Source organism: Haliotis rufescens, unplaced genomic scaffold (genome assembly GCF_023055435.1).
Source record: "Haliotis rufescens isolate VD_foot unplaced genomic scaffold, xgHalRufe1.0.p SCAF_17, whole genome shotgun sequence".
Taxonomy (NCBI): domain Eukaryota; kingdom Metazoa; phylum Mollusca; class Gastropoda; order Lepetellida; family Haliotidae; genus Haliotis; species Haliotis rufescens.
In genome coordinates this window covers 12,427,013-12,444,912 of record NW_025963857.1, presented here as the reverse complement: position 1 = coordinate 12,444,912, position 17,900 = coordinate 12,427,013, and the positions used below count along the sequence as shown (strand labels likewise).

At 44.9% G+C, this 17,900-nt stretch overlaps 2 protein-coding genes across 7 annotated transcripts in view; one reads left to right on the top strand and one right to left on the bottom strand.

Moving 5' to 3' along the window:
• Window positions 1–1,954: 1,954 nt before the first annotated feature.
• Window positions 1,955–17,900, bottom strand: part of LOC124112513 (galactoside alpha-(1,2)-fucosyltransferase 2-like) — a 41,066-nt gene continuing 25,120 nt past the window's right edge. For 5 of the 6 annotated variants that reach the window (XM_048397555.1, XM_046472670.2, XM_048397554.1 and 2 more), the window contains one exon: window positions 8,557–10,908. In XM_048397555.1, coding sequence (XP_048253512.1) covers window positions 9,922–10,902 — 981 coding nt within the window. In that variant the 5' untranslated portion in view covers window positions 10,903–10,908 and the 3' untranslated portion in view covers window positions 8,557–9,921. Of the gene's footprint in view, window positions 2,113–8,556; window positions 10,909–17,900 lie in introns of those variants that run through there. The other variant, XM_048397553.1, reaches the window with a different exon arrangement.
• Window positions 13,116–15,078, top strand: LOC125381159. Its single transcript, XM_048397556.1, has 2 exons — window positions 13,116–13,550; window positions 14,098–15,078. The coding sequence occupies exons 1-2, from the start codon at window positions 13,325–13,327 to the stop codon at window positions 14,895–14,897; spliced, it is 1,026 nt and encodes a 341-aa protein (XP_048253513.1). The 5' UTR covers window positions 13,116–13,324; the 3' UTR covers window positions 14,898–15,078.

Sequence of the window (17,900 nt, the reverse complement as noted above, 5' to 3'; positions counted from 1 at the left end):
CGACGGGGTACACCAGAAATGGGCCTCACACATTGTACCCACATGGGGGAATCGAACCCGGGACTTCGGCATGACGGGCGAATCTAGATCTGCACTATGACTGCGGAAGACACAAAACCAGGCCCTATACACGTACAGTACATGTACAGTAAAGTACGGTTATAACGAACTCAAAGGGACTACTAATTTTAGTTCGTTATAACCGTAGTTCGTTATAAGCATGTATACAGCATAACTACAGCAAATAGTCGGGACCAAAAAAATAAGTTCGTTATATACGTAAGTTCGTTATAAGCGTGTTCGTTATAACCGTAGTTTACTGTATATGAAAACAAGAAACCTTCAATCCGATGCATCAATACGGCGACAATCTTTATGTTCGTCAAATTCAATTTACAATATAATATATTCATATAAAAGAATATGAACAATATTTGTTTCAGTTCATTCCGTTTTACATCTTACACCAAGTTTGGGGGGCGGTCGGGTAGCCTAGTGGTTAAAGCGTTAGCTCGTCACGCCGAAGACCCGGGTTCGATTCCCGACATGGGCACAATGTGTGAAGCCCATTTCTGGTGTCCCCCGCCGTGATATTGCTGGAATATTGCTAAAAGCGGCGTAAAACCATACTCTCTCTCTCTCTCTCTACACCAAGTTTGTGACTACTATGGGATTACCTTACTTACTGAATTTGATATATGTATATATGTACATACAAAATATCATGTAAACAAGAACCTAATCTGTAAGGGTCCTTTATCCTCCTTGCTCGACTGTTTGTAAAAATCTGATATCTCAACTCACAGCTGGTTAATATATATTTTCTGCTGAATATTCGAAACAGATGAGCATGTTTGAACGACATATACCACACTTGAGTTTGGTGATCAAAGCGTTGATGGGCTACAACAGCACACGTTCGTCTATGGTTCCACGACTGTTTATTTAGGCTATGGCTCTGACGTGTTCAGGACAAGTCAAGTCTTAACTAACACCCGAGGCCTATTGCCTGGTCACTTCTGCTGAGTTGTCACGGTCTAGAATTTGCTCATAACAACGTGTGTCTGATTTCCAGCTGTGGTGAGCTTTACTAATGCCACCTATTGTTCGTCCAGAACTATTGACGGGGACGTATCGAGTGTTTACCTGATGTCACCCTTGGTTCTCGGATTAAGTGCAGTGTGTGTAGACCCGGGACACGTCACTGTCGCTACTAATGCCTTGTTGGCTTGTTGAGACATGCAACTGTGCTGCTGCCCCATCAGTTCTTGCCCGGAATCGATGTCGATATACCACAATGCAAATTGACAAACTCACAATGGATTCAATCACAATTATTCCATGACATTTTAAATATCCATTTTGATCATCATTCACTTAAGGTATGACACATTCGCTGACTCTTAGTAAGGAACAACATATCGCAGTGCAGAGATTTCAGACTTATCATTGAGTACAGCCTTGGAGCAAGGCTAGCTACAGGGGTTGGGGAGAGACTTCCGATTGGGAGACGGTCAGTAGGAGCAAGGCTAGCTACAGAGAGTGGGGGGAGACTTCCGATTGGGAGACGGTCAGCAGGAGCAAGGCTAGCTACAGAGAGTGGGGAGAGACTTCCGATTGGGAGACGGTCAGCAGGAGCAAGGCTAGCTACAGAGAGTGGGGAGAGGCCTCCGACTGGGAGACGGTCAGCAGGAGCAAGGCTAGCTACAGAGAGTGGGGAGAGACTTCCGACTGGGAGACGGTCAGCAGGAGCAAGGCTAGCTACAGATAGTGGGGAGAGACTTCCGATTGGGAGACGGTCAGCAGGAGCAAGGCTAGCTACAGAGAGTGGGGAGAGACTTCCGATTGGGAGACGGTCAGCAGGAGCAAGGCTAGCTACAGAGAGTGGGGAGAGACTTCCGATTGGGAGACGGTCAGCAGGAGCAAGGCTAGCTGCAGAGAGTGGGGGGAGACTTCCGATTGGGAGACGGTCAGCAGGAGCAAGGCTAGCTACAGAGAGTGGGGAGAGACTTCCGATTGGGAGACGGTCAGCAGGAGCAAGGCTAGCTACAGAGAGTGGGGAGAGACTTCCGATTGGGAGACGGTCAGCAGGAGCAAGCTCTCACTTGACATCTGTAATAAAAGAGAGAGAGAATAGATTTTTTTGTGTCACATGTATTCTTACATTATTTTGCAAAAGTTGGAACTTGATATAATACTAGTCTATAGATGTAAACACATTTGGTGATACATCTGTGAGCATATAGTTGATTTTGACCGCCCGGGCCAAGGCGGACCGAACACAAGACAAACACTTCTGATAGAGACTGTGTTGAGAATGTAGAGGGAAAATGGCTTCACTTTGAGCACCGTGTTTTCTTTAAATACCGCAATCTGAGACACTATAAAGTAGTGTACAGGTAGATATAATACCAGTCTATAGATGTGAATCCACTTGATGATACATATGTGACGTTTAAGTTGATTTTGACAGCCCGGGCAAAATCGGACCGAACACTTGTTAGACTGTTGAGGGTATGGGAAAAGACCAACGTGTCTGCTTTAAATACGATGGAGAGTGACATTGTAAAGTGGTATTTACTTAGATATGGCACTATCCTATAAATCTTAACGCGTTGCCAACAGATGGATATGTATCACGATAGCTAGAAGTATTTGATGCGTTTCAAATCCTATTTCGTCTAACGATTGCTCTTTACATTTTACCTATCTCAGCGACGCTTACACACAGCTCGACTTTCCGATTTTCAAGCGATTTACTCGCAATCACTTAATTATTGTGCACGTTTTTGGTTTGTGATTGTTCACTGATGTCATGTGGGTGTTGCATCAATAATATGTAGGTATGGTCGTCGATAATGGAGTAATTAGCAAATATGACTTTGACCCGTGTTGGCCCGGCCCATTCCGACTTTTAGGCAATCCTGCTACATACATGTAAACCAGCTTGAACGGGAACATTTGGAACTGGGAGTTTCTGACACAAAGCACTTATGGAGAAGAACTCACAATAATGCGTTATGGGCCCGCGGATGGACTTGCGTTTTCAATTCAAGACATACGTGTATCATGGTGAACTTCTGCGGCAGATGTAAGTTGGTTACCGCATCCTAACATTAACTGAACTTTACGCCTTTTATACACATTTGTGATGGAGCGATAATGCGACAACGAGACATATTTTGACCTTGAAAATGTCGCGTTACGGCATGGTCGCCCTTTGTAAAATAAAAACAAAAGATTATTCAAAGAGCGACAATGCGACAATGCGAGAAATGTAAAAATGTCGTGTTGTTGAATTGTCGCGCTTTGGTTAATTTTGACAAGTTTTGCTTGTTTTTGTAAGGGCGTCAATGAGACAACGCGACAATGTCCCTTCCAAGATTCCTTAGTAATCCGTGCAAATAAAACTGAGTTATTAAATAGAAGCCTAACATGCCAATCAAAAGATACAGTGTAAAACTACGCGATTGCAACTTCTGATTGCAAGAAGGTTTATCAATAAAGGGATGGGTGATGAGTTCATCTGCATGCCGAGACTATACCTTCTGATTAACAATAATGCCCTGCGTCAATAGTATGACATGTATTACCTGTAGGAACATATCATTGATACACGTCCATGTTTTTGACATGCTCAATAATAGTGAGGACTGGCATCCCCGTGTTTCCGTACTTTGTTCAGGTGAACATTTGACTTGTCCTTGCATGTGTTTGTGACGGGTGACACCTGTGTAGCAGGATACGCTTACATCTTCGCGAACACCCGTTGGATGACCTGAACCACTTCGGATTTTTATCGCACATCCGTCTGATACGCCATGATATAACTGAAATACTGTTGAAAGTGGTGTTTAATGCGCTCACCGTAGTGTGTTACTGCATCTGTCCAATTTATGTGTAGTGATGTTATGTAATGTGTAAAGAAAGCATAATTATTTAATTATCCAGTTGATTGGATTGGAATATACTTGCGTCAGTGTATTGTATTCACGTCCCAAACCGTATTTGTTACATATATTAAAAGATCATATACACGCATGGTGCCTTGACATACGACTCGTTTTAATAGGCCACCCGGAATAAAATAGTTCCCCCTAAAGAGAGGTCACATGAGCGTATGTGTGCTCAAATTGCTTTTCAGGAAGATCTGTTTTAGTTTGTTTACAAGACATGTATTACAATAATATCCTCATTAGATGAGAAAGGTCTGTTAACAACTATCTCAGTAAGACAATCACAATGCCAGAGCGTCGTAATACATTTACATCAAGTACAAGACGCCAAAAATGGCCGACACGATAAACGTGACGGGAGAGATTTCCGAAGTTGTTAATAATTGGTCGATCATTGAAAGGTGATTGTAAAGATGTGTCAAATGGATACTAAGGTACATTCATAGATTGCTGTAGACTGTCACTACGACAATTTGGATGTGCTTTTCTTCGTTTCGTTCTCTCTAGGATGGGTTGTAGTGAGGGTATCTTTGAACGGGCATGCAGTCAAACTCTCTGACTTATCCCAATGTATGCTAAGACTCTAAGTTAAATATTAAAGGTATAAATGATGAGAAACAACGCTTCTGTATGAATTCGTGTTAGGGAATACACAAGAGTTTCCCCAGGAATGTGGAAGTAGTCAGTGTTTACGTCATTTTAAGAATACAGTCACGTGAAAAATGTATGAACGCCAAACTGCCTCTTTCTCTATTATATGGTCTCTGCTCGTTCATACACTTATGAACTTCAATTTCGCGGTCATCAGACCGACCTCTCGTCCAATTGAAAATCTGTATATCGTGTAAACTTCACTTACAAAAAAACACAACCCATATCTGATAGAAGTAACTGTGCATAGCGGAGGGACATGTTATCTCAATAAACTTGGTAACATGGTTTGGTTTGACTTCTTGGCGCGTCTGAATTCCATTGAGGGGTTACATATCCTAAAACTGACTTATCAGCAAATCTCGCTGCACTGCCCGCGACAGATACTAGAGCAGGGCATTCCAGCAATACGAAACCAACTGCTCACTAGAGGAAGCCGTGGGCATCACGTGCATCGGGGACCAGGGCCATCTGATTGGCCGTTAACAGTTGTACAAGGCGGAGCAAAAAGCATCCTTTTCTGTCCATTTTACGCTGAAAAACTCTACGCTTTTCCGGTCACTTTCTGGACGCGTACCAATTTATCAATTTTAAAGATTAAGGACAGCAAATAGGTTCACCACATCCGTGGTAAGCGGGTCGACTGGTATAGCCTACAGTAGCGGGACAGTAGTCTTCAGCGCCGCAATTCGCTGTCTAAAGTTGCGTCCCTTGGACACGCTAGAAACCTATAATCGTGGGTTCGAATCCCGATTATGTTTCTAGGTTTGTCATCACTATATCCGTGATCGTGGGTTGCACCAAAGTGGTAAACCTCTGAAACCGAATGTGGGAGGAAAGCCATGGGTTACTGAAGACCTATTCTATGGATCCCAATATCGTTCTTGAGCCAATCGGATGTTTGCTCCTAAAACAATTCGGCTTCCTTTTTTCTTTCCTCCTTCATTCGAAAATTTCGATCCGAACATACAGAAAACACATGCTGAATTCAAATATACCTTCGATGCACCATTTACAGTGTAGCTGCCACGGCGGTAAGAAACGACAGGTTGTGTAAAATGTTTTGCCCGTTCGTACTGAGAATTCAGAAGCCTCGATGTTGATTGGCTGAGTAGAAAGTTCACCAGAGGGTTGACATATCTGAGAGGTATGGTACCTTTAATCTGATTTTAATGAAACTGGAATTCAGTCTACAGTGACATAGTGAAGGATCACTTCTCCATTGCTTCCCGAGGTATTGTCATCCCGCTACATTTCTGTATATATGTTTACAAAATGTGGATAAGGACTTATATAAGTTGAACGCAAAAAGAAATATAAGTTAACATTAACATCATCAAAGGAAAACCTTACCGTTTGGCACAGTTGGTGCGCTGACGTCCTACAAGAAAAGTATAATATTATCATATGATTATGGGTCACCGGTTGACCAGACCGTCCTTGGTGACGGCATCCGTCATGTGTCATTAATTATTGCCGATTGAAGCTTCAAGCGACGTGCCACCTGTTACGCATGTCGAGTACTAGCTTTATTTTAGATTTAAACAACATAACTGTCAAGTCAACTGATTCATGTTCATGCAAATGAAATTGCATATCATTGATTGAATAAATTATCTAATCAGTGTGAGTGAGTGTGATTTTACGCCGCTTTTAGCAATATTCCAGCAATATCACGGCAGGGGACACCAGAAATGGGCTTCACACATTGTACCCATGTGGGGAATCGAACCCCAGTCTTCGGCGTGATGAGCGAACGCTTTTACCACTAGGCTACCTCAACGCCCTTGCTCAGTCAGAAGGTGGTATCGTACGTCTGTTACTTCACTTAATTATCATGTATAAAACCGTAAGCTTGTACTTGTATAAGGCTGACACGACCAGAGTGGCAGTCGAAGAGAGTCTGTGACCTTGTTACGCCATGACAGCCTTAACAACACATAGGCTAAGAACGGTGGGACGGAGTGGCATGAGTCTTCGGGGAATTACATTTTCTAACAGGAAGATCCTAAAATAACGTCTCCCCGAGGTAATGGAGACAATCGTACCATATCAAGTTACGTACAGGAAGCGATTGTTGATTTCCTGGTTGTGGTCACTGTGCATTTGTCTGTGTAGACGTATAGACACTGCCAATCGTCTTTTGCCACACGATGACAAAGCTTTGTTCGTTTGTTGTTTAACGCAGTATTCTAGCCTGGGCGAGAGAATCCAGTGATTGACATCATAAGCATCGGTCCACACAATTGGAAAACGATAACATGCAATCAACCAAGTTACCGAGCCTAACTACCAGATCTTACAGGCATAGGTTGCTTGGCACCTACACTCTAACCAATTTATTTCCAGAATAGGTAAAAGCAGCACGGATGATACAGTGTCACAACAGAGTTGCCTCCCTTAGTTTCCTGAATCCTCTCGTGTCCCAAACCCCGAATCTCTCTGATCATGAACCATGGGTGTCTGTGCTATCGTGGATTACGTAGCCTTCAGCAAAACTTAAAGTTCCCGGCGTAGCACACCAAAAATAAGCATTGAAGTTTGTATCCAAATTTTGTCCTTTAAAATAATGGAACTATTTTTGCAACGTGTAGACCCAGACGATGTAGTGGTTTGAATGCGCCAGGTTCGATGTCCTACTGGCCGCCGTAATAGATATGTGATAGTGATGACCGTAAAGCACCACTGTCTTGCTTTGTAGGTTGTTGTTGGATCAGCCTGCCTGGCGGTGTGTTATTTTTACCTTTACATATACTTCATGGAGCCCTTACCGGAGAGCGGAATGTCGTTGGTTCGATTCCCTGGCTAGAACTATAAAACCGGTATTAGTCCAGACCAGTACAAACAGCCACACACGTGAAGATCCGGGGTAGTTGGTTGGTTGGTTGGTTTGTTGTTTAACGCCGCACTCAGCAATATTCCAGCTATATGACGGTGGTCTGTATATATTCGAGTCTGGACCAGACAATCCAGTGATTAATATCATGATCATCGATCCACTCAATTGGGATCGATGACATGCATCAACCAAGTCAGCGAGCCTGACCATCCGATCCGTTAGTCGCCTTTTACGACAAGCAAAGTCGCCTTTTACGGCAAGCATGGGTTGCTGAAGACCTATTCTATCCCGGAATCTTCACGGGTCCCGGGGTCTTCAGCAACCCATGCTTGTCGCAAGAGGCGTCTAACATGATCGGGTGGTCAGGCTCGCTGACTTGGTTGATTCATGTCATCGTGTCCCAATTGCGTGGATCGATTCTCCTGATGTCAATTACTGGATTGTGTGGTTCAGACTCGATTATTCACAGACCGCCGTCATATATCTGGAATATTGCCTAGTATGGCGTTAAACAACAAACAAAACATAACGTGCATCCACGTCTTTTTGTAAGTGCAATAATGTTGAACGCCACGTTAAATCACATTTCACCTTTCCTCAACACTTCTTCTTTGTGCGTGTTAAACAGAGCGTGAGAACAAGAGCGTTCTGGGTGAAAACATGCGCAATGAGACCAATGTAAGGTAAAATCATTTATCACTCACACCAGTTACTGAGTGATTAAATTGAGACACGCGCAAAGGCAAAATCAGATCAAATAAACAAATTGAAATTGAATACATGACACTTTTTTAAGAACAACTAACGTGGCACCCGCCCCTGTTGCAGACTTTATGACATAATTAAATCTAAACAAACCCAAACCCTTTTTAACCGAGGTGGACCATCTTGTCGCCATGGAAACGTAAAAAATAAAAATTTGTCAAATTTCTAAATAGCAAATGGCACCAGTTCAGCATATACTTGACAGACCTGCAAAGTTTCATGAAAAAATATTGAACGGTTTTATGAGTTATGCTCCGGAAACGAACCCTACCCTCACAGAACCTAAATCCATCTTGTTGCCATGGAAACGTAAAAATAAAAATTTCTAAATAGCAAAAGGCACCAGTTCAGCATATACTTGACAGACCTGCAAAGTTTCATGAAAAAATATTGAACGGTTTATGAGTTATGCTCCGGAAACGAACCCTACCCTCACAGAACCTAAGACCATCTTGTTGCCATGGAAACGTACAAAAGCAAAAATTACTAAAATTACTAAATAGCAAAAGGCACCAGTTCATGATGTACTTGACAGACCCTCAAAGTTGCATGAAAAAATATTTAACGGTTTCTGAGTTATGCTCCGGAAACTAAACGTGACGGACGGACGGACGGACGGACGGACGGACGGACGGAGCCCGTTTCTATGTTTCTATGTTATATGTTATAACTATTTGTATGATATGTATTCATGTTCTCCCAACATATAAATTCATGGCAAAGAATAAATTAAATCTAACACCTATTTAAATAATTCTGACAGCAACCTTCCACTTGAAAGAACTAGGAAGTATTGCGATACAAGGACAAGGGGGTTGGTACGACGACGGACGCAAGAAAACACATTATGTGAATTTTACTTGTAAGGGGGACCTGATGACTGTTAAGACTCCTATACTAGTCAAAACTGACCAGCGCCAAAACGGACCTTAAGATTTGGTCAAAACGGCCCCTATATCACTTTCTATTTCGTATCAGGAATAAGGGTCATTGTTTTATCATTTTGTCTCGTTCGTGTTGACTAGCACCCTTAGAATACAATCCGTCGCTACTATGTGTTATGTCGAAGCTGATCATCATTGTTGTCACTAATTAATGCTGATGGGGCCGTCGCCTTTGACCAAAATCAGAGTAAAGAACAGTACCCTGGGATAAGTCCATTGCGCAGTGCGTTAAACTAGTTCCTTGCACGCATGCGTAGACTGTACTTCCTGTAAGTCAAACCGCGGTAAAATCCAGCATGGCAGTAAGCGTTCGTCTAAATATCTCTGAACATGTGAGATTTTATTCATTTTCTGAATCGGACCTGTGAAACTGTTGAATGCGATGCAATCCAGGGCGCTATAAACTAACGAGCATACACACTGTTGGAGGTAGTGAGATTCACAACGTGTACTCGTAATTAGCAAGGAGATCCGAACAGAAACATGAACCGGTTTAGGTTTGATGAATATGGACTTGTGCGCCGTTTTGGGTCCTGGGTACCATTCTGTATTCTGATTTTGGTTAAGGTACATTTCTGTATACCGAAAAGTACCTAGGGTACATATCTGTAGTACCCGTGCCGACAACGACCCCTTCAGCATTATACAACTTCTATATAACGCTCAATGAACATGGACATTGTCAAATAAACAGCTTATGTTGAAAGACTGGTGAACATGTAACCACAAACTGATCCGTAAGTTCCACAGAAGTGTGATGAGTGCACTACATCCCAATCCAAGATGGCGGCCGGTAGTCATCTGGCACGAGCAGTTCAAACAGCTTCGACCCTGGACGTGGGTAGCCTTTGTAGTACACAACCTCACCTCCTGCCAGCCAAGCTGACCACCATCCAAACGACCCGGATGTAATTACTGTATGGTTGCAGAGTGTCAATATGGCCATGTCAACTTCGGGAGAATTGTTTTTTCTCAAAATGTGCACATCTTCACCTTTAATGTTCTCATCGCACCATTTTACGTCGTCGGAAACGACAATAAAACTGACGTTCTTGAATTTAGATCTGTAATAGGTCAATGCTTTGTCCAAGTAACCTTTGTCCGCAGATATATACCCGTAATTGACCATATGAGCACTGTGAACCATATCCCCTCGTCGAACATGGACACCGATGTATATGGAATCTTGTTTATATTGAACTAAATTCCGAAACACGTCATTCGCTTGCCTAAATGTAGATTCTTTCCACTTTAAGATGTGACGAAGTTCCTTCTCGACAAACTGAAAATATTTCCAGCTCTGAAAATATCCTTCGAGTCTGACGTCATTTCCGTTCCCGAGCTGCATAGCTTCCGGTTCAAAGGCACATCCTCTCTTTTCGATGTATGTGGTTGAATATGCTTGAACATTATTAGACTTTTCTGCTGTGAGGTTAAAGTAATTGAATAACGATAAAGTTCGAGGCACAACTGCTGTGAGGTTATTTTTTCGGCTAATACCATAGAGAGATGCGTACTCGAACATGAGGTTTCCAAGACGTCCTTGGAAGTTCAGCGTTATGTGTTTCCTTTGAACAGCCACGTTTGGGGAATGTGTTGTTTGCTGTTGAAGGAGTTCAACACGTGGGTGGTTATGATAGTCTTCAGTGGTTGTTTTATCCATGACTCCCGTCACCCTGACAAAGTAGATCCTCACCAGAATACTACACACAAGCAGGAAGAGCACGGTATACACTTTGTGTCTCATCGTATCCTGAAATGAAGAGAAAAGCATTTTAGAAATACCGTGATCCAGTCTAGGTCTAGGAATTGTCACTTGCGACATGTTTGAAATTGGCACAGTAATAAAGGTAAATAACTGCTAGATTGACATGTATTATGAAAAGTACCCTGAATCCATTCGCCAGGAGACACCACTGTCTTGCTTTGTAGGTTGTCGCTGAATCAGCCTGCCTGGCGGTGTGTCATTGTTAATAGCATTTAGTGATTAGAACTAAATGCCTTTATGTTAGGCTTGGAACAGTTGCTAATATTATTACAGCGAAATACCTTCATTCCGTGCGGCTACGTGCCGTTTTGCATGGTGCCAGCGTCTCTGGCCTAGATCCGCTCTAGGCACGTCCGGTAAAGGAGCGTTTGTTTATATTTTCTATGACCTGTTGTAGCGTGACATCAGCTCACGCAGCACTTGCTCTCCAGCTTTCAGCCGTACAACACATAGTTATATTCGCGCATTCATCTATAGTTCGTTGCAATTACCATTAAGAATGCCACCAAAAAGACGGGCCGCCTTAAATCACCGCCTCGTATGGAGCGGGAAAATAGCCAGGAGGGAACCAAGTGTCCGGCAAGCGACATCGGCTACTGGTAAGTCACGGAGATCAGCTAGATCTCCATTGCACGGACCCCCCTTGCCAAGTGTACAAATAGCTGCTAACTTACTAGTTGAAGCAGATGATTCGGACAATTCAAACGTTCTCCCGCGAGTCGATCACGGAGACATCGAAGAGCCCCAACAAGTAGTGTCGCCCGTTCCGTCGATGCTAGCTATATCGAGCCAACTCAACAGCATACGGTAGGCAAACGGATGGCCCAAGATACTCCTCAGAGCTTTACTGGCATGCGAGGGGTAAGTACAAATGATCTGGGGGTAACGGGGTCGGTGGTGTCAAGAAATCCCGATGTGTTGTCATTTAGCAGTGCACACTTGGGCGAGCCGGGAGTTTCCCTTGACGTCACACCACGTGCAGAGTCAGGAGCGGGGTCAACCAGGGGATTCCCTGACCTTCCAGGCGGATGCTATCAGCGCTCACGTCCGTCAAGTTGTACGGGAGAGAGTATGGAGAGGTGAGTTTGTGGAGTTGACTACATTGTTGCCAGGCGCACAGTCGCATGACGATAACGATGCATTTAAGATGCAGATGGATTCGTCGGGTAATCTGCGATTCTCGCCGGCCAAGCCGGCTAACGCCAGGGCACTAAGCATAGGTCAATGGACGTCAGCTTTCCACATATATATGAGCATTTACGTGGTAAAACATTTTTGTCAGTCCACCATACAGGGCATGTTGGCATACATGGAAACAATCCGTAATGCCCCAGTCCGCTCCGGGGGTTTTGGCTGGTCAAACTACGACCAGCAATTCCGACACCGTATGGCACGAGACCCGATTCGGGATTTGGGCAAGATAGACGGTGAATTGTGGTTGAAGCACATGACACCGACTATGTCCCGTGTTCAAGAAAATAAGACTGAACGCTTTACAGTGCCTTTCAGCAGGGGCCGTGACTTAACAGTCAACGCATGCTGGGACTACAACAGGTCAAGGTGCGCCAGGCCAGAATGCAAGTTTATTCATAAATGTTCCAATTGTGACGAACAACATCCCGCCTATTCTTGCTTTCGCGCAAAGGGGGGTCGTAGACCCTCCAAACAACTTAACTCCACACAGGCAACCCATGCTAAAGGCACTGGCCCCAACTCCACTCATACTCACTAGATTAAAGCGACATTTGCAACTGTACAAGCATTCTAACCATGCCCATGCCATTTATTTATTACAAGGTTTGGAATCAGGTTTTCAACTGGAATATAGTGGGGCACGCATAAGTCGTTGGTCTGACAATCTACGCTCAGCCAGGGATCCCATTTTACAAGAGATAGTAGCTGCCAAATTGAAAAAGGAAGTAAAATTAGGTAGGGTGGCAGGTCCTTTCGAAACGCCGCCCCTGCTGAACCTACAAGTTTCACCCATCGGTCTCGTACTCAAAAAGCAAACGGGTAAGAGTCAGTCCTTGCTGGGGACAGACGATTTTCGTTTAATACACCACCTTTCTTATCCTCAAGGCAGATCAATCAACGACAACATAGACAGCGAAGCATGCTCCGTGTCATATGCACGGTTCGACGAGGCTGTCAGTATGGTACAGCAACTTGGTCCAAATGCTCTACTTGCCAAATTTGATGTGAAATCGGCTTTCAGGATTATGTCGGTACACCCTCAGGACTTTGAGTTGCTAGGCTTGTGCTTTCAAGGTAAATACTACTTTGATAAATGCTTGCCGTTTGGCTGTTCCATATCATGCTCAGTGTTTGAAAAAATTCAGCACCTTTTTGCAATGGTGTGTCCAGCAAAAGTTGCCTAACGGCCAACTCATGCATTACCTTGATGATTTTCTCACAGGCAGAAACGAAAGACTGTGGTGACAACCTTGATACATGTCTCAGTACTTTCCAGGAGCTGGGCGTACCCGTAGCACATGAGAAGACAGTAGGTCCTGCATCCTGCTTAACATTCCTAGGTCTTGAAATCGACACAGTCAGGATGCAGGTTAGAATACCACAGGAAAAGATTGTAAATATCAACGCAATCATACACGATATGCTGGCCTCAGGTAAGCACAAAGTAACCCGTAAAGCTTTGCAGTCTCTGGTGGGTAAGCTAAATTTCATGTGCCGGGCAATACCCATGGGTAGATTGTTTTGCCGCAGACCGATTGATGCCTATACAAAGGTAAGTCATCAAGTACACCGTGTTCGCATCACGTGGGGAGTTCGGGAGGACCTAGAGGTTTGGCTCGGGTTCTTGGGGGAATTTAACGGTGTGTCGGTTTTTCAGAATCAAAAGTGGGCTGACAATACATGTCTGCAGCGCATACTATAACGGGAACTGGGCAAACGGGCTCTGGCCCCGTGAGTGGGTGGAGGACGGCTCGACTCGTGACATGACACTGCTGGAGTTGTTTCCGTTTGTGCTGTCAGTTTGTCTGTGGGGGACAGCCTTTGCTAACAGGAAAGTACTTTTCTTTTGTGATAACCAAGCTGTAGTGTCAATCATAAATAAACAGTCTTCAAAGGCACCCAGAATCATGTCACTGATTAGGCTGCAGATATATAACAACACACGACAATATTATCGCAGATGCACTGTCGAGATTTTAGTGGGAACGATTCCGCAATGCAGCTCCATCAGCCAACCTGCATCCCACACCACTTCCAGACAATCTCTGGCAGGGCTAACAATCGAGGCCGAGAGGCTCCTTCAGCAATCATTGGCGGCAAACACGTGGGCAATTTACCAGGCAGGAACCCAAGCGTTGCAAGCATTCAGGGCATCACAAAACCTGGGAGATGTCTGGCCGGTTCCAATAACTCATCTGGTACATTTCATTGCTCACCTGTCAGTGTCAGGACATGCACCGAGTACGGTAAGGACGTATATGGCCGGTATCTCAACGTACCATAGGCTACACAGCATGGAAGACCGCACCGGCCACTTTGTTATTACTAAAATGATTACCGGGATGCAAAAGTGTCAGGGGAGGCAGGATCACAGAAAACCAATAACAATAGACCTGCTCAAAGTAATTGTAAACAACCTGCAATTTGTCTGCTCTTCTACCTATGAAGTAAGATTGTTCAAAGCAGTATATTGCTTGGCCTTCTTTGGTTTCTTTCGGGTGAGTGAACTCGTGCAAACCAAACTTTCTCAGCCAGGGTGCGCTTTCTTAGACCTAGAAGTCCAAGACACAACTAAGACAGTAACAGTAACTCTAAGGCATTCAAAAACGGACAGGCAGTCACATGGCATAGTTGTTTCCATTTCCGCCATACCTGGCCACAATCTGTGTCCAGTGGCTGCAGTTAAAGCATACCTAACAGTTCGATCACAGGGTCAGACTCAAGCTTTCGTACACTTTGATAAATCTCCCCTGACCAGGTATCAATTTCAGGCCTGCTAAAAAGAGCACTGGCGCATAGCGGCATCTGCACAGCAGCATACTCTCCATATTCCTTCAGGATTGGCGCAGCAACGACAGCAGCCGGTAACGGAGTGAGTTCAGATTTGATACAGCACTTTGGTAGGTGGAGGTCAGAATGTTATAAAAGCTATATACGCATACCTGCAAACATTTAAATCGCCAACCAACAGTTTTCTTCCTATTGATTCATGTTTTCAGTATGGTTGGTTGGGTCCAGCTTCCTGACCCGGGCGAGAGAGCACCTACAGGACAGTGACTTCAGTATTCCTGGGGGATGTCTCTGCTTGGCAAGGGGCGGCATGAGGTGGGAGGAGCTGACCAAGCTGATAGATGCCCAGGTCAAAGCAATGCGGACACCACCAAAGGCAGTGGTGATTCACCTTGGTTCGAACGACCTGGGTAAGGTAACCACGTGTCAGCTATATCATGAGATCAAGCTGGCACTCCTGAGGATACACCTCCTCTTACCTGGTGCTGTCATTCTGTGGTCAGACATGCTGCCACGGAGGTACTGGCATGTAGCCAGCCGTGCCCGGGACCTGGACGGGGCCAGGCAGAAGCTGAACAGACGAGTGGGGAACAGGGCCCGTGAGCTTGGGGGGATACGGGTTCCCCACACAGTGTTCAACCGGCAGGAGCAGCAACTGTACCTGCGTGACGGGGTTCATTTGTCACCGGCCGGACTTGATCTATTCACACAAAACATTGGCAGCTCCCTTTCCGCACTATGCTTGTAGGAAACATTTTCAGTATAGGATAACACTGTGGGTGTACCTGAGCGCGAATGGTCGTGGTTGTGGGGAAGCACCTTGGTGCTTGTGGCGGGGTGGTGGTGGACTGCATTACAAGTTACATTTGGCGTCTTTGGATACATCCTAAATTATAAATTATTTAGGATAGGGTTGCCCGCTTTACAGCAGGAACTAATTTATCCATTCTGCTTTACAGCAGATGGCTTAGTGTCCGCTTTACAGCGGATGGTCAGCTTGGCAACAATAGTTGCCCTCGCTCATGGTTTGGCAATGGTACTTGCCTGGCAACGGTAGTTGCAGGGCAGCGGGCGCTGCATTGGTAAGCAACATGGGTTGCAGGGCAGCGGGCGTTGCATTGGTAAGCAACATAGGTTGCTTGGCAACGGTAGTTGCGGGGCAGCGGATGCTGCATCGGTAAGCAACATGGGTTGTTTGGCAACGGTTGTTGCAGGGCAGCGGTTGCTGCAGTCGGGGTTGCTTAACAGGGGTTAAGCTCATTTCTGCAGCCCACCAGTACCTCCACATCCGCGACCATTTCATCCAATAATATCTCTTGTCTTAATTTGAAGTTCCGCTATCATGCATGATAGCGGAGCCTGTCATAATGGAGCCATGTCCTAATATAAGCTTACATATACCTCGTGGAGCTCTTACCGGAGAGCGGAATGTCGGTGGTTCCATTCCCTGGCTAGAACTATAAAACCGGTATTAGTCCAGACTAGACTAGTACAAACAGCCACACGCACATACGTGCATCCACGACCTGTGAAGATCCGGGGTAGAATAGGTCTTCAAAAACCCATGCTTGCCGTAAAAGGCGATTATGCTTGAAAAGCATTTTAGAAATACAGTGATCCAGTCTAGGTCTAGGAATTGTCACTTCATGTTGAAATTGAGTGAGTGAGTGAGTGAGTATGGTTTTACACCGCTTTTAGCAATATTCCAGCAATATCACGGCGGGGGACACCAGAAATGGGCTTCACACATTGTACCCGGGTCTTCGGCGTGACACGCGAACGCTTTAACCACTAGGCTACCCGACCGCCCCGTTGAAATTGAGACAGTAATAAAGGTAAATAACTGCTAGATTGACATGTATTATGATAAGTACCCTGAACCCATTCGCCACGAGACACGAGACTAAACTATATCCGTCCAATCAACATACTCTCCTACTTTCCACATATGATCTTAGCGCTACGACTGTCGTACGTCTATGTTAAGGTATGGGTGTTCTTAGTCTTAGTGCTACGATCGCATTGTGGAATAGTGCCCTGGCTGGGTGCCGTTGTACTCAACAACCTTAGCGCCAGGACTGTCGTACGTGTATGTTAAGGTATGGGCGTTACGATCGTCTTAGTGCTACGATCGCTTTGTGGAATTGTGCCCTGGGTGCCGTTGTACACAACAACCTTAGCGCCAGGACTGTCGTACGTGTATGTTAAGGTATGGGCGTTACGATCGTCTTAGTGCTACGATCGCTTTGTGGAATTGTGCCCTGGGTGCCGTTGTACACAACAACCTTAGCGCCAGGACTGTCGTACGTGTATGTTAAGGTATGGGCGTTACGATCGTCTTAGTGCTACGATCGCTTTGTGGAATTGTGCCCTGGGTGCCGTTGTACACAACAACCTTAGCGCCAGGACTGTCGTACGTGTATGTTAAGGTATGGGCGTTACGATCGTCTTAGTGCTACGATCGCTTTGTGGAATAGTGCCCTGGCTGGGTGCCGTTGTACACAACAACCTTAGCGCCAGGACTGTCGTACGTTTATGTTAAGGTATGGGAGTAGCGATCACCTTAGCGTTAAGATCACTTTGTACAAAGCACCCTGAGCGCTAGAAAATCCGCGCTGAGTTTGAGATAGGGTCGATGTAGGTGTTGTGACGTCACTTCCGAGACGAAACTGTAGGTCCTGGGTATCTATCGCATATAGCATGGCAATATAATACCCTGGATTATCCAGGATACTAGATTCATAGCACATCATAAACGTGGAGTGAGTGAGTTTGGTTTAAAGCCGCTTTTAACAGTATTCCAGTTATATCACGGCGTGTCAGCTTAATGTGGGAGGAAAGCCTGAAGTGATGCAATTCTCAGACGTTTACCACTTCGATGAAACCCACGATCCAGGGTATGATGCTGACAAACCTAGAAACATAACTGGGGCGAACCGGAATTCGAACCCACAATCATAGGTTTCTGGCGTGCCCAAGGGACGCAACACTGC